The following is a 23,503-nucleotide window of genomic DNA, read 5'->3' on the forward strand; positions in this document are numbered from 1 at the left end:
CCCCACAATTGCTCCTGAACCACTATCCGCCGCCTGTATGTTAAAATCAATGTCGTTGCTCTTTTCATAACCTAAATTTCCCTTGACTCAGATTTCGCCAGTTTTTGTATCCACAACAAACAAAAAAATTCAGTGCTTTCGGCGAAATATGTTCACCGAAGGAATACAGAATGTTACCACCCATCGAAATATCCATCTAAATCAATGGCATTGAAGATGATGTTCAAGGTTCCTTTGCGTGCGAACCCCAATAGATTTAAAAATCAGCGGAGGAAAATGAGGCGCTGTCGTTTACATCCTTCACTATGATTATAATCTGATTGGCACCGCAGATTACGGGCTTTAGGTCGTCCTTGGCTTTCAGTGGTATTCTTTGTGTTGTTATATTGTCTCTATCCAAGTGACGACGCAGCATCAATACAAGCAGCTTCTCTTTCCAGTGTTCAATCGTAGTTCCAGAAACAAAATAACCGTTCGGAAGAAGGCGATGTGGTTGCAAACGGTTGTATCCAATATCGGATTGTGCGCATTCTCGAGATGGAATCGCAACCCCTGTTCCCCAGACTCCGATATTTCGAGCCGATTCTGGAAAAGTAGAAGCATTGTCATATAACCGGGAATCTCCTCTTCAACCGGATGCAAAACTCACTCACATTCCCATCAAAGAAGAGGCAGCGGAGCAACCATGCCTGAAACATCAGTCGCAAAAACTGCTACTTTCCCCAAGCAGTTAGGCTGATCAACACGTCGACCCACTAACCCACACCACCACACACCGCACTACCACAGCCTTATCACTTTCGGTCAGAGTCACCTCATGTTGAAAGACTGCTCTACCTAGTGTCAATTTATGTCCGTACTAGAAATCTATGCGCATAAGCTATCTCACGTACTTTTATTTATTGTGTTTTATATTGTTATATGTTTTATCTTATTGTGTTTTTTTCTATGCAGCATCGGGTCCGGAGTAACAATCATTTCGTTCTCCTTTACATTTGTGCACTGGATCTGACATTAAACAACCTTGAATCTTGAATCTTAGAAATTAAAGGTGGGAGGGAGAGGGTTCAAGCATGAGATTCAATATTAATGCAATATCCAGTCGGGGTACATGCTGATCAGTGTACCCATCAGCAAAGCTGCACTCTGTCGATTTATTTTCTTACCTTCACAAATAAGATTTCCTTGTCTAATATATTGCTTCCTTGGTACTCACACCTCCCTAAATCTATAAGCTGCTCTCCCTCGAAGTCGATATCAGTTGCGATCTTCCCTATAATGGCACCCGTTGCAGATCTTATGAATAGAATAGCGAATCTGCCCAGCAACAAAATTCCACAGGCAGAGCGCATTGCTCCAAATTTGTTGTGGAGCAGAGCGCGAGCTTGTAAGTCTGGCGGGAGCAAAGGATGTTGGGAATGGCGAGTGCAGTGCATCGTGGGAGGGGGTGGCAGAGAGGAGTGCCAGGAATGGAAGGTGACGCAGTTACAGACGCGCCCGGCTCTGAGACACCAGGCAAGGTCATTTGATTCAAAACAATTGGTTTATTGATCATTACAATGTTTTTCTGGTGCTTTCCTCTCCTTACCCCTCCCTTCTCCCTGCCTCCTTCCCAGTTTCATTCCACAACAGGGAAAATGAAGCAACAACACTTCCACTACATTTTAAGTGTTAGCAGTTTTTGGAGCCTTTCAAATAGCCATTCATATCTACCATTCTGATTTGTGTTCAAGTTAATATTAATATTCAACATTGTTTGATGTCATTTTCTGTACACAAGTGCAAAGGAGACGGAAATAATTGGTACTACGGATCTGATGCAGCACGAAGAAAACAAAACACGCAAAACATAAATAACACGATAACAATAAAAATCATAATAACTATGTCAACCTCTCACCGCGGTTTGGCTGATTAGCTAACTCTGACTAACAGCCACGGGACTGAGCATCGCATGGTACCGGTGAGAAGCCAGCCCTCGATAGAAGCATAGAAACTTAGAAACCTACAGTACAATACAGGCCTTTCGGCCCATGATGTCGTGCCAATCATGTTCTTATTTTTTTTAATTACCTCAGGTTACCCATAGCCCTCTATTTTTCTAAGCTCCATGTACCTATCGAGGAGTCTCTTAAAAGACCCTATCGATTCCGCCTCCACCACCGTCGCCGGGAGTCCATTCCACCCACTCACCACCCATTGCGTAAAAAAAATTGCCCCTGACATCTCCTCTATACCTACTTTCAAGCACTTTAAAATGTGCCCTTTCGTGTTAGCCATTGGAGCCCTGGGAAAAAGCCTCTGACTATCCACAAAATTAATGCCTCTCATCATCTTATTCACGTCTATCAGGTCACCTCTCATCCTCCGTCGCTCCAAGGAGAAAAGGCCGAGTTCACTCAACTTGTTTCATAAGACATGCTCCCCAATCCTGGCAACATCCTTGTAAATCTCTTTTGCACCCTTACTATATATCCTCATCCTCCCTGGAGTGAGGTGACCAGAAGTGAGCACAGTACTGCAAGTGGGGTCTGACCAGGGTCCTATAAAGCTGGAACATTAGCTCTCGGCTCTTAAATTCAATCCCACAGTTGATGAAGGGTAATACACCGTGTGCCTTCTTAACCACCGAGACAACCTGCGCTCCAGATTAGAGCGTCCTATGGACTCGGACCACAAGACCCCTATGATGCTACAAACTGCCCAGAGTCCTACCATTAATACTATATTCTGCTATCATATTTGACCAACCAAAATGAACCAATTCACTCTTATCTGGGTTGACCTCCATCTGTTGAACTTCTCAGCCCAATTTTGCACCTTATCAATGTCCCACTGTAATCTCTGACAGCCCTCCACACTATCCACAACACTCCCAATCTTTGTGTCATCAGTAAATTTACTAACCCATCCCTCCACTTCCTTATCCAGGTCATTTATAAAATCACGAAGACAAGGGGTCCCAGATCAGATCCCTGAGGCACACTACTGGTCACCGACATCCGTGCAGAATATGATCCATCTACAACCTCACTTTGTCTTCCGTGGGCAAGCCAGTTCTGGATCCATAAAACAAGGTCCCCTTGGATCCCATGCCTCCTTACTTTCTCAATAAGCCGTGCATAGAGTACCTTAGCAAATGCCTTGCTGAAATCCATATACACTACATCTATTGCTCTACCTTCATCAATGTGTTTAGTCACATCCTCAAAAAATTCAGCCGGGGTCGTTAGGCACGACCTGCCGTTGACAAAGCCATACTAACTATTACTAATCATATCATGCCTCTTGAAATGTTGGTAAATCCTGCCTCTCAGGATCTTCTCTATCAACTTATCAACTACTGACGTAAGAGTCACTGGTCTATAATTTCCTGGGCTATCTCTACTCCCTTTCTTGAATAAGGGAACAACATCTGCAACCCTCGAGTCCTCTTGAACCTCTCCCGTCCTCATTGATGCAAGGATCATTGCCAGAGGATCAGCAATCTCCTCCCCTGCCTACCACAGAAGCCTGGGGTATATTTCATCTGGTCCCAGTGACTTATCCAACTTAATGCTCTCAGAAAGCTCCAGCACATCCTCTTTCTTAATGTATATATGCTCAAGCTCTTCAGTCCGGAGTAATTCATCCCTACAATCGCCAAGGTTCTTTTCCGTAGTGAATACGGAAGCAAAGCTTTCATTAAGTACCTTCACTATCTCCTCTGGTTCCATACAATCTTTTCCCCTGTCGCACATGATTGGTCCCATTCTCTCCCATCTTATCTTCTTGCTCTTCACATAATTGTAGAACACCTTGAATTTTCCTTAATCCTGCTCGCCAAGGCCTTCTCATGACCCCTTCTGGCTCTCCCAAATTCTTTCTTAAGCTCCTTCCTGCTAGCCTTTTAATTTTCTAGATCTCTATCATTACCTAGTTTTTTGAACCTTTCGTAAGCCTGTCTTTTCGTCTTGACTACATTTATTACAGCCTTTGTACACCATGGTTACTGTACCCTACCATCCTTTCTCTGTCTCATTGCAACCTACCAATGCATAACGTCATGCAAATATCCCCGGAACATTTGACACATTTCTGCTGTACATTTCCCTGAGAACATCTTTTCCCAACTTATACTTCCAAGTTCCTGCCTGATAGCTACATATTTCCCCTTTCTCAAATTAAACGCTTTCCTAACTTGTCTGCTCTTATCCATCTCCAATGCTATGGTGAAGGAGATATCATTATGATCACTATATCCAAAATGCTGTCCCACTGAAATCCCTGACACCTGACCAGGTTCATTTCCCAATACCAGATCAAGTGCAGCCTCTTCTCTTGTAGGTCTACCTCCATATTATGTCAGAAAACCTTCCTAAACACATCTAACAAACTCCACCACATCTAAACCCTTTGCTCTAAGGAGATGCCAATCAATGTTTGTGAAATTAAAATCACCTACCACGACGGCCCTGTTATTATTACATGTTTAGACAATCTACCTCCTTATCTGGTCTACGATGTCCCTGTTACTATTGGGAGGTCTATAAAAACACGCAGTAGAAATATTGACTCCTTCCTGTTCCTAACTTCCAACTACAGAGACTGAGTAGACAATCTCTCCATGACTTCCTCCTTTTCTGCAGTCGTCACGCTATCTCTGATCAGCAGCACCCCCCCCCCCCCACCTCCTTTACCTCCTTCCATGTCCTTCCGAAACATCCAAAGCCTGGCACTCTAAGTAACCATTCCTGTCTTTGAGGCATCCAGGTCTGTGTAATGGCTACAACATCATAGCTCCACGTACTGATCCACGCTCTTAGCTCATCAGCTTTGTTCATCATGCTTCTTGATTTAAAATAGACAAATCTCGAACAATCGGTCTGAGTGCATCCCTTCTCTTATCACCTGCCTATTCTCCCTCTCACACTGCCTACAAGCTTTGTCCATTTTTGGGCCAACCGCCCCTTCCTTCCTCACTTCAGTTCGGTTCCCACCCCCCAGTAATTCTAGTTTAAACTCCCCCCAATAGCCTTAGCAAACCTCCCTGCCAGGATATTGTTCTGGCTCGGATTTTAGTGCAAGCCGTTCTTTTTGTAAGGGTCAGGCCCGCCCCAAAATAGGTCTCAATGATCCAGAAATCTGAATCCCTGCCCCCTGCTCCAATCCGTCAGCCACGCATTGTGGCTCCAGCTCACTCTATTCCTATACTCACTGTCGCGTGGCACAGGCAGTAATCCTAAGATTACAATCTTTGAAGCCCTGTTTCTCAGCTTTCCTAACTCCCTGTAGTCAGTTTTCAAGACCTCCTCCCTTTTCCTACCTATGTCGTTGGTACCAATATGTACCCCAACTTCTGCCTGTTCACTTTCCCACTTCAGTACATCGTGGACTCTGGCACGTGGAAGGCAATCTACCATCCGTGTTTCTTTCCTGCGTCCACAGAATCGCCTCTCTGGCCCTCTAATTATAGAGTCCCCTATCACTGATGCCATCCTCTTCCTTTTCCCAACCCTTCTGAGCCACAGGGCTACACTCTGTGCCAGAGGTGTGGCCACTGTTGCCTCTCCCAGGTAGGTCGTCCCCCCAACAGTTCTCAACCAGGAGTACATATTGTTAAGGGGGATAGCCACTGCGGTACTCTCTAGTACCTGACTCTTGTCTTTCTCTCTCCTGGTTGTTACCTACTTATCTGTCTCCGGAGGCCCCGGTGTGACTATTTGCCTATAGTTCCTCTATATCACCTCCTCAATTTTGTTGATCAGACGAAGGTCGTCGAGCAGCAGCTCCATTTCCCTAACATGGTCCCTAAGGAGCTGCAGCTCGATGCACCTAGCGCAGATGTGGTCGTCCAGGATGTCGGAAGTCTCCCTGACATTCCACATCTGACACCCAGTACAGAACACCGGCCTCACAGACATATATCCTATTCCTCACAAGTAGTTTACCTCGCCTCGACCTGCTATCGCCGAAACCCCGTTGAACATAAGCCCTCCTACTCTGTTTACTTCTATTCCGTCGCCCGCTCCTCCTACACCCCCTCTATAAAGCTGTCTTCTTTTAAATTCTTCCCGCCGGTCTAACACGCTGCGTTCCATGCGCTTGCGCAGTCGTACCTCGATAATGAACACAAGTCTAGGGGCGTTAGGATTTGGATTTAACCAAACAGGAAAGTTGGGATGTTCCGATGCGAGCACATTAATGAATGCTCTGTAAATACTGCCCCTTGCACAGCTATCATTCGTGAGGAAATAACAGATTGTGTACCGCCACAAAATTACAAAGTAAGAATATTTACTAATATTTCAACTTTAAAAAATAGGTAACAGAAAAAAAAAATCAAAGGACCCATTACAGTTAAACCAGTCTAAATGTGCACATAAACACACAAAATGCTGGAGGAAATAAACAGGCTAGGCAGCATCTATGGAAAAATTACAGTCAGCATTTCTAGCTGAACCTCTTCGGCAGGACTAGAGAAGAACAAGCTGAAGGGTAGATTTAATAGGTGGGAGGAGGGGAGAGAGAAACACCAGGTCGGGCAAGGAGATACGGTGATAGAAGGAAAATGGATGGGATATGGTCAACTTCCCAGCTCTTTACTTTATCCCTTCCCCCCGGGTTTCACCTATCAATTGGTGTTTCTCCACCACTCCCCACCCCACCTTTAAAATCTATTCCACAGCTTTTTTTCTCCAGTCCTGCCAAAGGGTCTCGGCCCTAAACGTTGGCTGTACTTTTTTCCATAGATGCTGCCTGGTCTGCTGTGTTCCTCCAGCATTTTGTTTGTGTTGCTCGGATTTCCAACATCTGCAGATTTTCACTTGTTTATGACATCAACGTTGGAACTCGTTTCCGTGGTTGTTTTACCCACGGCGCTGAATTGCAATCACTAGCCACAGATCGAACTTCGCTCGAGGAACGTCACGAGCAAACTGGATAACTCTGAAGTATTTACGCTTCCTCCTTGAAACCATTCGTCTGCACAAAGAACTCCATGTTATAGGGTTGCCACTTCGCGTGGAATCCTCCAAGGGTCTTCTATGTAGGTTTTCTATGTTTCTATGTCTTCCCCTGTGCTCATCCCCGCACCTCCTCAGAGAAAATAACGAACTATTCTATGTCCTGCCAAAATCTCATCTCGCCCAGCTCTCTCAAAATTTCCATAACATTCCACCGGGCAGAATGTTACAACCCACTACCAAGACAATCCCGATTTACTGACAGAATATTTCCAAGTTGGGCAAATGGCTCCTTATCTTTAGCTGAAGCCAAAACACTAGTCTATGAAGCTTAATAGGACACGCTGCATGTGCAGAAAAAAACCTGTTAAAATAAAAATTATTCACAGCATAGGAGTAGAAATACCATAAAACATGCTCTTACCCGGTAATTTCAGATATAAATACAAAAGATAGATTATACATAGATTGATTGTATATCCATAAATTGACGCCAGGTTGAACATAAATTGACTGACAGGAAATAATAAATTAGTGTCGGTGTAAGTTTATTGAAGTGCTGGACAGCCTTACTGCTTATGGAAAGTAATTGTTTTAAGTAATTAAATTATGAATACTATGTAGCCTCCTCTCTGATGGGAATGTGGCAAGCAGTCGAGAGTATGCCAGGATGCTCTCCGCTGCACATTTGTAGAATGACGTGAGTATGGATGTGCAATGGAGAGCATGTGCAAGGTCCAGCTTTCTTCAGCCTCATCTGAAGGTAGAGGCGTTCCACCTTGTAATCTTTAAAAGCATAATTTTGACAAAATTTAAAATGAAATAACACGTTCATGTGATATACAGAACGAATGATTTAAGAAAAATTATTCCTTCAGGGTTACATTTGGAAATAGTAACTTTCAGCTCTGGCGATTAGCAGAAGTTTAAACGGATGACATCAGGTGACATTTAAATCAAAAATATTTCAGAACCACTCCCAGGCAGCATGTCTTTTCAAAGAATTATTTATGAACATCTAAGAACATGAACTGAAGGAGCGCATGTCTTATGACGAAAGGTCGAACAAACTAAGGTTTTTGATTTAAAGGGATTAGGATGAAAGGCGACGATGTATCTGTGAGAAAATGAGAGACATGGAGTGCACAGCAGAACCCTTTCCCAAGCATGGTAATGGTCAACACCAGAGAATACCCGGTTAAGATAAGAGGATAGGTGAGTGGAGGTAACCTTAGGGGAGATGTCAGATGTAAAATTCTTACATAGAGAACGGTGAGTGCCCGGGACGCACTGATGTAGTTGATAGTAGATAGGTACATGAGTCGGAAAAAAGGGACAGATTGACAGTAGGGTAGGTTTATATAGACTGACTCGACATCGTGGGCCGATGTGTACGGTACTTTACATCATGCACATCGTGTACGACACTGTACTGTCCTCATTTTTATATTGTTATCCCATCCTCAATAAATGACTAGCCCGACAAATGAGGATAAAAGTAAAGGATTAAACATTTGCAAGCATATTCAGCTAGAAATAGCTTTGGGAGGAAGATACAGAACCATACAGAAGTGCCACACTGGAACAGGCCCTTCGGCCCATTTAGTCCATGTCGAAGACGATTAAACTCCCTACTCCCACCCGGTCCATAGGATCCCATATCCTTACTATCCATGTACCTATTCAAACTTCTCTTCAACGTTGAAATCGAGCTCACATGCACCCATAACCCATGGCCTCTGGTTGCAGTCCAACTCAGTGGAAAAGGCCTGGTTGCATTTACCCTATTTACTCCAATCAGAATTTTGTATTCTTCTATCAAACCTCCTCTCAATCGTCTACGCTCTAAAGAATGCAGTCCAAACCAATTCAGTCTTTCCTTATAACTTAGGTTCTCGAGACCCGGCAGCATCCTTGTAAACGTTTCTGCACTCTTTTAATCTTACTTACATCTTTTCTGTAGGTAGGTGACCAAAAAGGCACACAATACTCCGAACTCGGCCTCAGCGACGTCTTATACAATTTCAATATTACATCCCATTTTCTGAACTCAATGCATTCATTTATGAAGGCAAATGTGCCAAAAGCTCTCATACGACCCCTTCGTAATCACGCCATTTTCAACGAATTATGGACCTCAATTATCGGATCGCTTTGTTCGACTATTCTTCTCATTAATCTAGCTTTTGCTGTGAAAGACTAACCCGGGTTAATCCTACCGAACTGCTAAACCTTGCACCCGTCTGCATTAAATTCTATCGGCCATTTTTCAGCCCAGATATCCCTCTGTAAGCTATGATACCTTTCTTCACTGCCCAGTACACACCAAACTTAAGTGTTGTCCGCAATTTAGCTGATTCAGTTAGGTACATTACATTTCAGATCATTGATGTAGATCACATACAACAAAGGACCCAGCACCAATCCTTGTGGCACACCACTGGTCACAGGCCTTCAGTCAGAGAGGCAATCCTCTATTAACACACTCTCTGGCTTCTCCCACAAAGCCAATGTCTAATCCAATTTACAACCTCATTCTAATTGCCGAGCGACTGAACTTTCTTGACCTGCCTCAAATGCTTTTCTACAATCCATGTGGACAACAGCCACTGTCATGCCTTCATCCACTTTTTTAGCAACTTCCTCGAAAACTCTACAAGACTGGTTGGATATTACCTATCATGCAAGAGGCCATGCTGATTATCCTAAATCAGACCATGTCTATCCAAATATTTATAAAGCTGGTCCCTTGGAATACCTTCCAATAACTGTCGCACAACTGATGTCAGACTCTGTAGCCCGGTTTCTGTTTAGAGACATTTAAAAAAAAAACCCAGCGTAACCACATTTCCTATCCTCAAATCTTGTCGTGCCTCACCTATCACAAAGGATTTTGAAGTTATCTCTGCTGGATAGATAAATTATCTGGATTTCTGGCTTTGCCTCCCGTAGGGTCCGAGGGGATACCTGTTCACGCCCTGGGTATTTATCCACCGTGATTGGCCTCAGGGTAGCAACCATCTCCTCATCCGTTATCTGTACACGGTTCATGAAGATGATTCCGCTTTGCTTTACTTCTATAGTGTCTGTACCAAACTTCTGAGTAAATATCAATACAAAGAATGTATTTAAGATTCCTCACATCTGCTTTGGCACCGCACCTGGATTATCATTCTCGTCTTCCAGAGGACCGATTTCCCCCCCCCCCTTGCAATCCTTTTGCTCATAATATATCTGTAGAAACAGCTGTCCTTCACCTTGTCTGCCAGAGCAATTTTTCGCCTTCTTTTAGCTATCCAGAGTTCTTCTTAAGTGTTCTCTTACACTTGTTGTACTCGTTTGTTCCTACATGCCTATACCTGCTATGCAGCTCCTTTTTTCTCTTAACCAGAGCCTCAGTGTCTCTTGAAAACCAAGGTTCCCTATACTTGCTATCCTTACTTTTTATTCTGACCGACACCTGCAAGATTTGTATTCTCAAAATTTCGTTTTTGAAGGTCTCCCACTTTCCAACTATACCTTTTCCAGAAAAGATTTCCCCAAATCTCCCTTGCCATATAATTTCTGATACCATCAAAATTGGCCTTTCTCCAATTTAGAATCTCAACCCGTGGACCAGACCTATGTTTTTGCATATTTACTGTTAACCTAATGTCGCCATGGTCATTGGATGCAAAGTATTTCGCTGCACAAACTTGTGTCACCTGCTCTGTCTCTTTCGCTAATAGGAGATCCAGAATCACAAGCTATCCCGTTGGGATTTTTACGTACTGATGAAGGAAAATTTCCTGAACACATTTGACAAACTCGATCCCATCTAGTCCTCTTATTGTTTGAGATTCCCAATCAACGTATGGAAAGTTAAAATCACCCATTATAATGCATATGTTTCTTGCAATACTCTGCGATCGCTTGACACATTTGCAACTCTAAATCTCTAGGCCTATTTGGTGGTCTGTAATATCGTCCTATTAACATGGTCATACCTTTCGTATTTCTCAGTTCCACCCATAACGCTTCACTAGTCACGTTCTTCTGTCTGCCCAGACCGAGCACAACAGTGAAATTTTCCCTTACTAGTACCGCCTCCCCTCCTCCTTTAATTCTTCCCGCTCTGTCACTTCTAAAACAGCGGAACTCTGGAATATTGAGGTGCCCATCTTTCCCCTCCTGCAACCAAATTTCACGAATGTCCACAGCGTCATATTCCAGATGTTGGTCCATAATTCAAGGCAGTCCCACCCTTAAAGTTAGCACCTAATTCCCTGCACTCTCAATGCAGAAATTCATCACCCATCCCACCAATATTATCGATACCTATATGGACGATGACCTCTGGCTGTCACTTAAGAATGCTGTGTTCACGATCCGAGATGTCCCGGACCAGGGCACCCGAGAGACAAAATACCAATCAGAATCTCGTTCTCGCCCACAGAACCTCTAACTAACGAATCGCCTTTCACCACAGCATGCCCCTTCTAACCGTCCCCTTCTGAGTGCCAGAGAGGCGACTACAGTGACTTTCCTGTTAGATTATTCCTATCCCCCCAGCAGTATCCAAAGGGATATATATGTTGTTGAGGTGTATGGTCACTATGCACTGGCTCCTTAACCCCATTCCTCTTCCTGACTTTCCTGTGTCCAGCACGTTGCTGCAATTACTTTTAGAGATGTCCTAGCAGTCACCCCTCAAATGATTTGGAGTTCATCTAGTTCCAGGTCCAACTCCTTTACGCAGATTATTTGAAGCTGCAACTGGACGCACGTTTCGCAGTTATATTCGTCAGGAACACTGGAGATCACCCTGCTTTAGACCATAATGCCATAAGACATAAGCGCAGAGTGAAGTCATTCAGTCCATCGAGTCTGCTCCGCCATTCCGTCAAGCACATACACCTGCCTTCTCATCATAACCAACGAACAACTTCCGACTCTGGCAGAGCATTCCACAGATTCAGTACTCTCTGGCTGAAAATATTCCTCCTAACCTCTGTTCTAAAAGGTTGCCCCTCAATTTTGAGGCTGTGCCCGCTAGTTCTGGATACCCCCACCATAGGAAACATCGTCTCCACACCCACCCTATCTAGTTTCTTTCAAAATTCGGTAGGTTTCAATGAGATCCCACCCAACAACCCTCTCCCCGCAATCTTCTAAATTCCAGTGAGTAGAGATCCAAACCGGCCAAACGCTCCTCTTATGCTAACCACTACAGTCCCCTAATCATCCTCATGAACCTCCTCAGGGCTCTCTCCAATAACAACATATTCTTTCTGAGGTGTGGGGCCCAAAGCTCTTGACAATACTCCAAGTGCGGCCTGACGAATGTTTTACAAGGCCTCAGCATTATCTCCTTGCTTTTATGTTCTATTGCCCTTGAACTATATGCTAACATTGCATTAGCCCTCTTCACCACAGACTCAACCTGATAATTAAATCTTAAGTTCCAATGCACCTCTGGTGTTTGAACATTCTCCCCATTTAGATAATAGTTCGCACTATTGTTCCTTTTGCTAAAATGTATTGTTATGCATTCCCCAACACTGTATTCCATCCGCCAAATTTTTGCCCTTTTTCCAATTTGTCTAATTCGTGCTGCAATCACATTGCATCCTCAGCAGCAGTTACCCACGCTTCACACCTGTCTTCGTATCACCACTAGCTTTGCCTCAAAACTATCAATTCCACTGTCTAAATAATCGACAGACAATATGAAAAGTAGCGGTACTAAAGAACACCACAAGTCACTGGCAGCCAACCAGGTTACGCCCCCTTTATTCTCATTCGCTGCATCCTGCCTGTCAGCAATTCTGCTATCCATGTCACTATATTTCCAGTAACGCTATAGGATTTTATATTGTTAAGGTGTCTCGTTTGTGGCACCTTTTCAAACGCCTCATGTGTGGCACCCTATCAAACGCCTTCTGAAAATTCAAATAAATAACACCCACTGCCTCTCCTTTGTGCACCTGCTTGCTACTTCCTCGAAGCACTTAACAGATTTTTCAGGCAGGATTTCGCTTTAAAGATTCAATAATGACTTTGACCTATTTTAAGAACACTAAAACTAGAAACCTCATCTTTAATAATAGACTACAACATTTTCCCAACTACTGAGGTTAGACTAACTGGCCTATAGTTTCCTTTCTTTGCCGTGCTCCATTCTCAAAGAGTGCAGGGGCATTAGTGATCTTCCAGTCTTCAGGGACCAGCCCAGAAGCGAGTGATTCTTGGCAGATCACCACTAATGCATCTGTTATTTCTTCAGAAAGATCCTTCAGTACTTTGGGATGTAGTCCTTCTGGTCCAGCTGACCTATCCACCTTAGGAACTTGCAGTTTGTCTAGCACTGTTTCCTATGTAAAAGCAATGATACTCATTCCTTCTCCCTGGCACTCATGGACCTCTGGCACACTGCTAGTGTCTTTCACAGTGAAGATATCAGGTTAATCTGCTGTTTCTTTGTCCCCCATTACTACCTCACCAGCATCATTTTCCAGCGGTCGCATATCAACTCTCACCTTCTTTTTACTCTTTATATAACTAAAAAAATTCCCGGTATCCTGCTTTATATTATTGGCTAGTCTGCTCTCATATTTCACCTTTCCCCTTATAACTTTTTAGCTCCCTTTTGTTGGATTTTAAAAGCTTCCCAATCATCCAACTCCCCACTCAATTTTGCTACCTTATATGCCCTTTCATTGACTTTTACGCAGTCCTTAATTTCTTTTGTTAGCCACAGTTGATCTCCGCCACCTCCCCCCCCCCATACCATGCCAGTTGAGGACTCTTTTTTTATCTGTAGAACATACTTATCCTGCGCCTTGTGAACTATTCCCAGAAACTTCAGCCATCTCTACTCTGCCGCTATCCCCGCCAGTATCCCCGTCCAATCCACCTGTGACTTTTGCTTCTCGCTCTCAAATTGGAGTATGAATTCAATCATATAATGATCACCGTCGCCAAATGGTTCTTTTACATTAAACTCCCTAATATGATCTGCTTCATTACACAACACACAACCTAATATAACCTTTCCCCAATTCGGCTCTACAGTTTAGAGCAAGCACAAGTTGTTCTAAAAAGCCTCATTGTAAGCATTCAATAAAATCCCTCTCGCGATCCGTCAGAAAACTGATTTTCTTAATCCCCTAGCATATTGAAGTCCCCCATTACAATTGTGACATTACCATTAGATGCCTTTTTCAGCTCCCTTTGCAGTTTCAAACCCACGTCTTGGCTACTATTTGGAGGCCTATATATGACTTCCATAATGTTTTTCTCCTTGTAGTTTCTTAACTCCACTCACAATGATCCAACATTTTCTGGCCCCATGACACCTCTTTCTAAAGATGTAACTCCATTTTTACCAACTGAGCGACATCACCGCCTGTGCCTTGTTGCTCGTCCTTTCAGTACAACGTATATCCTTTGATGTTAAGCTCCTAAATATGGCTTTCTTTCTGCCACGATTCAGTGATGCCCACAACGTTATACCGACAAATCTCTGAAAGCTCCAGGATTTCGTCCACCTCATTCTGAATGCTAGGTGTCTTTAAAAACAGCACCCCCAGTCCTGCATTCATCTCCCGTTTTGAATTATGCCCCTGAGGTGCAATCTAACTCCTTGATCTGTCTGGCTTTATACACAACCATTAGCTTGTCCTTCCTTACATTCATGTTACACCCATGATGCACTTATCAACCTGCTGCCTCAGCCCCAGCTCGAACATATTAGTTTCCATCTCTCTGCCATATTAGTTCAAACAACTCCCAAAAGCTCTTGTAAATATGTCCGCAAGAATACTTCTAGAGTTCATGAGTTCACAGCGGAGAAGAATAAGTACGAAGCTATTATTGCGTTGTCTGGCAAATATATTTTTTTAGGTATTGTCAGTTTTCTTTTCACAATTTTCACTAATTTTTGTAAGTTTGGTTTTGGCGAAAGTAATAAATACCCTTGCACTAAAGTGCTAAGCGATTCCCCTTTGTCATAAGCACCGTTTTAAGAAAAACCATAGATCGCAGAAACGGAAAGTAAAAAAAAATGAGGTGGTGAAGAAGGTTCACTACATATTTGCCTTCGGTAGTCGTGGCATTGGATATAAATTGGCTCAGGAGTGTTGTGTTTATTTCTGGTTGCCACATTACGGAAAGGACCCGGATGCTTTTGAATGTTTTCTGAAAAGTTTGACCGGGATGTTGCTTGCACTGGAGATTATTCGCGATGAAAAGAGTATGGAGAAACTCTGACTATTTTCTCTTTTGTTTTGGAAACTGTAGAAGCATTTGAGAGAAAATAAGTAACATTATGAGGGGTACATCTAAGATAGACAGACAAGGACTTTGAATGCTTTAGGGTCATTTACCTTACAGGTACCTGAATTGTGCAGCTAGGAAATGTGGCAAAAGAGATTCGACAGTATGGTTAACAGGCGTTTGAGCAGGCAAACGAATAGGCTAGGAATGGCGGGACTTGGAACTTGTGCAGGTAGAATGTTAGCATTAGTGTTGGCGTGGATATCGTGGACAGAAAGTGTTGCTTCTTTGCTTTACTTCCCTATGACCATCCGTCTGGTGTAGATTAGCACTTCCAAAAACCTGGAATAAATATGTCTACTCCTTGTCATTTGCAGAAACATCAAAATTGTATTAAAACATCTGGGACGGGTATCAGGTAAAATGATATGTACATCGTTTAAAGAGATACCAAATTTCTTAAAGCATTCGTACTGGTAATCGCATAATAAAAGGTCCTTATGGATTTATGGGAATGGGGTAAATGTAAACGAGGAGAATATTTTGGATATCGTCACGGTCTAGACAATTAGGGGACTGGAATATAAGTCTTACATGTAGCTGTGTCCTTTAAAATAAAACTTCTTGAGCTGCATTTTGAAAACACACGGAGGAAGCAAGTTACAGGAACTACGTTTTTCTATATTCAGATACAAAACTGAAACGACAAGTTTTACCGGAACGTTTGATCCAAATGATGGATTTCAAATCTTTTCAGATAATTATCATCCCTTGTGCTCTGTTCAGGGAAGGAAGGGATATATCAGTTTCCTACTCTGGGCAGCAGCGAATAGGAGTTGGGGTGGTGAACAGTAAGTAGGTATATTCAATCACATGGGGATAATTTTATTCAGTTGAACCAATATATCTGTCACTGGTGGTTTACTATAATTATCCACGTAATAGTAAAATGATTATAAGCGAGTGGTATTATAATACTGAATGGTCCTGTAATATCCGCAAATGTCATACCAATCCATATTCAGTCAATAGCACAATGATAGAAAATATCTTTGATATTGTTGTTTAGGAGAGCCTTACAATAACTTGCACACGTATGTTTAATTTAGTTTCAACTCCACCTCCCATTGTAACTGTGGCTGGATGAAAAAAAAAAATAGAATTTAGAAGTGAACTGAGACTGGTTTCCCTCACGGTAAATCTTCATTGAACACATCAGGAAGCATCTTCAATAAAATCAATATCAGAAAGAATCTGATTGCAAAAGTACGACCATACGCTGCCTGTATACATAGCAGTGCAAACCATGATGTTTTTGCTTTCTCAGGGTTTATGGTACTAACCCACATGCGGGTCCATTCACACACACTTATTCAGTTAGTTTATGAGTAATCTTCACTGTAAGGCGAGAGCTGGAATACGAATCACTGCAAGCACTCAACTTGACTCAGAATTCCTTAGAACCGAAACGATCACGGCCTTTGAAACCTATACTGAATATTCATGCAACAAAGAAAACGGGTAACCACGATCACAGGAAAGAGGATCCTTAAACGCTTTCTACGAGGTTTAACAACAGTGCAATCACGGAACCATCATGGATGGAACTCTTGCATCATGCTATTGATAAGTTGCTTAATTTTAATCAATGAATGACAAATTCACTAACGCTATGTGATATGCGCATCTGATCCACTTCCTGATATCAAGAACCCCACCTACAGGCAGTGAGTCTGTGTCGTCGAGGAACTTCTGTCGCTTGCTAATATGAGGGAAAAGCTTCCGGTGTACATTAACTAAAATATAATATCCAAAATATTCCCTCTGCCGACGACAAAATACATTGCAGCAACTCACCAACATGTCTGTAAATTCACCTGTCCAACTCCTGCTACTAAGAATGCTCGGAGAAGCTGGCGCAGAAGAACATGGTTATCTCCAACATTCTTTTCATGACATTCATCCTATTTAACCAGACAAAACATCACAAATTTATCATAGTTGTTGATTAAAGAGTTAGGTTAGCTCTATCATGGGCACGTGGGTGTGGTGTTACTAGATGATCACAAGCATATTATCAGCGGATTTGCCAAAGGACGCAAAATCGTGACCGAGGAACCAGCGTCAACATTGAATGTTGGAATAGACATATGAACAGATCATTTGAACTGCAGAGCTCTCTAATAATTAAGTATTAATCCATAGTGAGACAATTCATGTTGGCTGAATGTGCAACTATTTCTACTGCCTCGGAAGATGGTTTGTAATGTATGATAACGATCAATAACGTATCATGAAGTGTTGTCTGGAAAACACATCAGTCGGTCTGAGCAAAAGCATTGCGGTAATGACAAGGTAACTGGATTACTGAAGTTTTAATGAAACCGAAAATGATGCTCTGGAGTCTACGACCTAGATTCTAGAGACAATTAACCTGTTTTTGCAGCTTTTTAACTGTTACTTCTAAACACGAAGCGGAAGAAGGACACCCGCTTTAACATTTCATCTGAAAATTGCAATCTCCAGTCACGCACAATGCTCTTAATACTGTATGAACATTTGGGCCGTAATTTTGCAGGATTTCAAACCAGAACTTTTTGACTTAAAGACAAGAATGACCTCAAGTATGTCTCTCGGGGAATGCAGCAGAAAACAATCTGTTAGATTTCATTGGATTCCGCACGGTCATTTGTTAAAAGTGGTGTGACAAGAAAACAGAGGAACTAAAATTAGCCCACAAAGGTATTTATAAAACAAACTCACAAACATGTTGAGAACCAATAGAACGTGTCAGGAAACTGCATTGTGGGTACTTCGGCACTAAGCATATTATGATGTTCGTGCTCTCGACACAAATATATTTTCCCTTAAAAAGACTAGAAATACTGGAAATGCTCAACTGGTCAGGCAAAATCAGTGGGAAGATAATTGGCTGAGGTTGCGATATTTATTGCATTTTAATTTCAAAGGCACATTAAGCCGACTTCTTTACCCACCGGTGCAAGCCTGGCATTTCCAGCATTTTCAATTTTTGTTTCGTATTATACCTTTTGCTATGAAACACCTCACCTCATTGCTTACAGCCTTACTGTGATGATCGGAATCCATTACTCTGATGTTTTCCTTCCCAATGGATTCATTCTGGACGCTCTTATTGCTGTGAGATGGCCTGTGCGGGTTCGGAGTGATGAAGTCTCTCTTCGTAGACTGCAAAGTCGAACATGATTCGTATCGAAAGCTCTGGGAAAGTGGATCACCCCCAAATACCTCAACATAGTTCGGTGGTATCTGAAGGCTTCTGCTGGCCTTTTGAATTCCATTGAAAGAATTTCTTGTTTCTGAACAGCAACAAACACCAAGGATGCTGGACTGGCATTTCAAACCGCCCCTATCTTTCTGAAGTATAGAAGCGAGGATAATTAAAACTATAAGGAAAATGGTAGAGATGATCCCTAATGCAATTACCAACGAAAGGCTCACGTCAGGGGTGAAAGCCGCGTCGTTCGACAAACTGGTAACACTGGAAAAAGTTTCACGATCCTCGTCCACAACAGTTAATAATAAAGTCAATGTGGCTGAGAGTGCTGGAGTTCCATTATCGTTTACCATAATCAACAATCTTTGTTTAGAGTCATCTGTGTTCGTAATGCGACGGATAGTCCAAACTTCTCCAGTGTCTGGTGAAATGGTAAAAAGATTAGAATGAATTGGTTGGAGAATCTGATAAAAGAGATGAGCGTTCTCTCCAGCGTCGGCATCGGTGGCCGACACCTTTACAACCAAGTACCCTGGTTCTGCAAACCGAAGCATTGTTTCGGTTACTGTTGACCCATAATCAGGCAAAGGGTGCACGATCACTGGGGCGTTGTCATTCTGGTCGAGGATGACAATGTCCACTGAAACGTTACTGGTAAGCGGTGGGACCCCAGAGTCCTGCACTTGAACCTGAAATTGAAACCTTTTTAATTGTTCGTAATCAAAAGGCTGCTGAGCAAATATCTCGCCACTTTGTGGGTTGATAGAGAAAAGATTAGCGATCGGGGTGCCTTGAAACTGCATTGGTATTATAGAAAATAACAATCGAGCGTTTTCTCCTTCATCGGGATCAAAAGCTGTCACTGACATTATAGAAGCTCCTATTATATTGTTTTCCATAAAGCGTGCCATATACACAGGCTGCGTAAATAGTGGTGTGTTGTCATTTATATCTGAGACTTCTACTCGCATGGTTTTCTTGGAAGTTAGCGGAGGGTTGCCTGCATCCGTGCATGTGATAGTAACATCATACCTAGAAATATTTTCGCGATCCAATAAATGAGTAATCAGCAATTTATAGTAATTTTTCCTGTTTGACTCTAGCTTAAATGGCAGTTGATCCACAATTTCACACTGTACTTGTCCATTTTCTCCCGAATCTTTATCTGTTGCAGTGAATAAAGCCACTATTGTCCCAAGCGGAGCGTGCTCAGGTACGGCACTTGTAAGGGATCTTAACTCCACTTCAGGTGCGTTATCATTCACATCAACGATGTCAACGAAAATATCACAATGCACGGGTATTGCCCCAGAGCCTTTGTCCATGGCCTGCACGTTAATCTCAAACGCATTGTTTCTTTCATAATCTAAAACTCCTTTAACTCTGATTTCACCAGTTTTAGAATCCACACCAAATAGTTCACGTACTATAGCGGAACAATGACTACTGAAAGAGTATATTATCTCTCCATTTGGACCATCGTCCAAGTCTGTTGCGTTTAATCTGATGACTAATGTTCCCTGGGGAACCGACTCCAGCAAACTAATCCTATACACTGACTGGGGGAAAACAGGTGAGTTATCATTTATATCTTTTACCGTGATTGTAACTTGAACCGTGCCCGATCTCACGGGAACACCGCCATCTTTTGCTATTACCGTTAATTTGTGTTTCGACATCATCTCTCTGTCCAGGGCTCGCTGCAACACCAACACTGGCAACGTTCTTTTGTCACTGCGGATTTGTACATCCAGAGAAAAATACTTATTCGGGAGTAGCTGATACGTTTGCAAAGAGTTCGACCCGATGTCCGGATCGTGCGCGGACTCGAGAGTAAAGCGCGTTCCCGTAGCGGCAATCTCAGAGATTTCCAGGCGTATCTGGTTCTTTTGGAAGCTGGGAGCATTGTCATTTACATCGAGAATCTCCACCTCCACCTGATATAGAGTTAACGGATTCTCTAGCACTACATCCAACGATAAGACACAGTCGGGGCTTGACCCACAAAGCTTTTCCCTGTCGATCTTTTCTTTCACAATTAAATTGCCATTATCCAAATTTATGTCGACGTAATGTTTACTCGGTTGTGACGCAACTCGTAATCTGCGATCAGACAATTGCTCTTTATCTAAACCTAAATCGGCAGCGATGTTTCCAACAAAGGCGTCCAGTTGCAGTTCTTCAGGGATTGAATACCGAATTTGCCCAGAACACAGATTCCACAATGAAAACACAAAACACAGGCGTTGGCATTTCAGGAAAATGCGTATGTTATACCTCATTTCAAGTGCAACCCTTTCTTTTGCTTCAGTATGAGACGGTACTACACATTTTGCTTTCCACGGCTCTCTAGATTCCCGTTTGTAAAACTTGAAAAAAACAGAATATAAAATACCTTTCCATTCTGCGAACCTGTCGGATCACTTCATGTGTTATTTTGTTCTAAATTGCTTTATAGTTGCGATGATATTCCAGGACAAAAGCGACGGAGCTACACGCAATCCGATTTCTTTCTCCTTCTTACTGGGCATCATGGTGGCTGAGCAGTGGAAAGGGCCGTCCGGATCACCAGTTTCATTTCAGTTTCTGATTGGTGAACGCAGACACACTGATTCTTGGCCAATCAGAATTACCTTAATTTCTTAAAGCTGTACTGCCTCAAAATCTGCCAGAACCACTATATTTAATGTTGCACAATAAGAATACCAATGAAACCTTACTTTCAGTATTTGACAACGTAGTGCTATGAAAATTGGTCCAGAATAAACGTAAGTCTACTATGCTAACTACTCCTGCATGCGTAGCTGGTCAGAGTTCAAAGTGCAAACTACATTTATTATCGAAGTTTTAATTGTCAAAGATTCGATTTCTCGCGGGCATTCAACGTAAATAAAATGAAAAGCAATAAGATTAATGAAAACTGAACATAACAAAGCGGACAAACAACCTAAGTGCTTCAGGAAGCAAACTGTACTATAAAAAGAAAAAAACAAAAGTAGTAAATGAATAGGAAATGAATTTCGAGAACATGAGAAGGAAGATTCCTTGAAAGTGAGTCCACAGGGTGTGGTAACGGTTCAGTGTTGGGGTTCAAATGAAATTGAGTGAAGATATACCCTGGTTCAGAGGCCTTGTAGTAAGGGTAATAAATGGATGTTGGATAGTGGGAACGCTGTATATAAAATGCAAGTAATACAAATCCACGGGGTTCCAGAGTCACCCACTAAGTTCATCGATTCAGCTCTAGCTTTATTCTGAGACTTATTTGTTCATAAAGCGTTTCCAGTTTCAGGTATTGTAGAGTTCTAATTAGAGGAGATTTATTACTATATTCAATAGCAGTTACGAATGAAAAACGTCAAGAAGAATATTCGATTAAGCACTTTTCGTACAAGCTGCTATCGATCATTTTATGTATGCGTCCGTGACCCACGACTTTTAACGAGCAAAAGAAACAGCAGCCGGTTCATATATCCATTGGCTCTAGAACATTTTTTTTTATTTCAGAAGGTTCCATGTTATAAACCGTCACCATCGGGTGCTGTAAATTACGTAACTTGCTCTAATGCATTCTACTACCATTCCCTGACATTCATGTGGCTAGGTCTTCTTGTAAAGTAAAAATCAGGTTTCTAAGATTATAATAAAACATTTTGAAATATTTAGCATTGTCAGAAACACTCAGCAAATGTTCTTTAATGCATTTAAGTTAGTTTAGGCTGCATCCGTTATGTCAACACATTTGAAAAAGAAATTACTGCATTTTCAGTTTGTGTAATGGCTGGAATACTTCCATGTTTTTAATGTTCCTTGCCTGTCTCTTTGTTTTTCATCCTGGGGACCTGTTCTTGAAGTGCACAAAATTACTGGTTTCGTTTGTATAATCATTGCAGTTTCAACCTCAGAGAATACAGGTTTCGTAGTCTAAACGAATTTTAGAAGCTTGTTCTGATTACTCTGAATGTAATCACACTTATTTCAGCTCGATAATTGTCCATCCAATGTTTTTCTCTAGCATTCATACGAGATCGCTTCTCTGATTTAAGAACATGTGGAAGCATATGCATCTAAGAAAAGAGATTTATCAGAATTAAGTGTATTTCTGACTTTTGCCTTCTCGGAGTTAAGCAAAGTCTGAAGGAGTGTGAGGAATAACTGCCGGATTCCTAGCATTCCCAGTTAAAAATCAGGTTACATCACCTTAACTATAGTAGTAGGATACGCAGCGGGTTGAATTCTCTGACCTTAAGAGGGAAGTGAACATGTTGTGTTGGTGAGAAAGAATGACAGTCTACAGATCAGTGAATTGAAATGAATAGAGGACAGTGGAAGCAGACCGACTAATTGTCTTTATTCTTACCGTGTGCTTGGGGATGGAAGTAGCCATTTTCTGAATACATCTTGTTCTCCATTTCGAAGTGCTTGGCTTGATCAATATTTTAAAGAAGGCACAATATACTGCAGGTGATCTGCTGGACTGAAAATCATCTTTAAATAAATGTTGTTATAGAAGTTACTTGTGAGATGTTCTGTGGTTGGTATACCATGCAGGTTTCTGAATGTTGCGGTTGGTGTCTGGTTGGTGTGATTCGAGTTCGTTGCTGATTAAGACCAAAGAACCATTCATTATTGACTGTCACTTGCTGGGAAGAGGCCAATAAATGGATGCTATCTTGGAGTAGAGCGAAGAACAAGGTGTTAAAGGTCAGACACATGACTTGTGGCCAGTGACACCGGAATGTAATATTTGAATAGATAAGAAATGGATATAAAAGTGGATGTTTCGTGTATGCTGCCAGCGGTAACTTCGAAGAATAACTATCGCAGATACAGGATCAAGCGGCCCTACGTGGAACACGTGGCGAGTGAATGGGGACTACGAGGAACGCCTGGCCAGCGTAGAATCCTTTGCCCGGGTAATACTTTTGCCATTCTTTAACTATTTAGGAGAGTCAGGGATACCTCAAGCGTGTGCAAACAAAGTATTTGGTGTGTGAATTTACGCACTTGTTAGTTTACTTGTTATTTTAAACAATGAATGTACTTG

General features: G+C 42.2%; 1 protein-coding gene across 1 annotated transcript in view; it reads right to left on the reverse strand.

Moving 5' to 3' along the window:
- The window catches only part of LOC140739549 (protocadherin Fat 4-like), a 78,130-nt gene extending 55,262 nt beyond the window's left edge, over window positions 1–22,868 (reverse strand). Inside the window, exons 1-5 of the mRNA XM_073067943.1 lie at window positions 22,817–22,868; window positions 18,666–20,635; window positions 18,270–18,407; window positions 9,823–9,980; window positions 5,931–6,117 (exon numbers count right to left, since the gene is read on the reverse strand). Coding sequence (XP_072924044.1) covers window positions 5,931–6,117; window positions 9,823–9,980; window positions 18,270–18,407; window positions 18,666–20,635; window positions 22,817–22,868 — 2,505 coding nt within the window. The remainder of the gene's footprint in view (window positions 1–5,930; window positions 6,118–9,822; window positions 9,981–18,269; window positions 18,408–18,665; window positions 20,636–22,816) is intronic.
- Window positions 22,869–23,503: the final 635 nt, after the last annotated feature.

Source organism: Hemitrygon akajei, chromosome 15 (assembly GCF_048418815.1).
Source record: "Hemitrygon akajei chromosome 15, sHemAka1.3, whole genome shotgun sequence".
NCBI classification, from domain to species: domain Eukaryota; kingdom Metazoa; phylum Chordata; class Chondrichthyes; order Myliobatiformes; family Dasyatidae; genus Hemitrygon; species Hemitrygon akajei.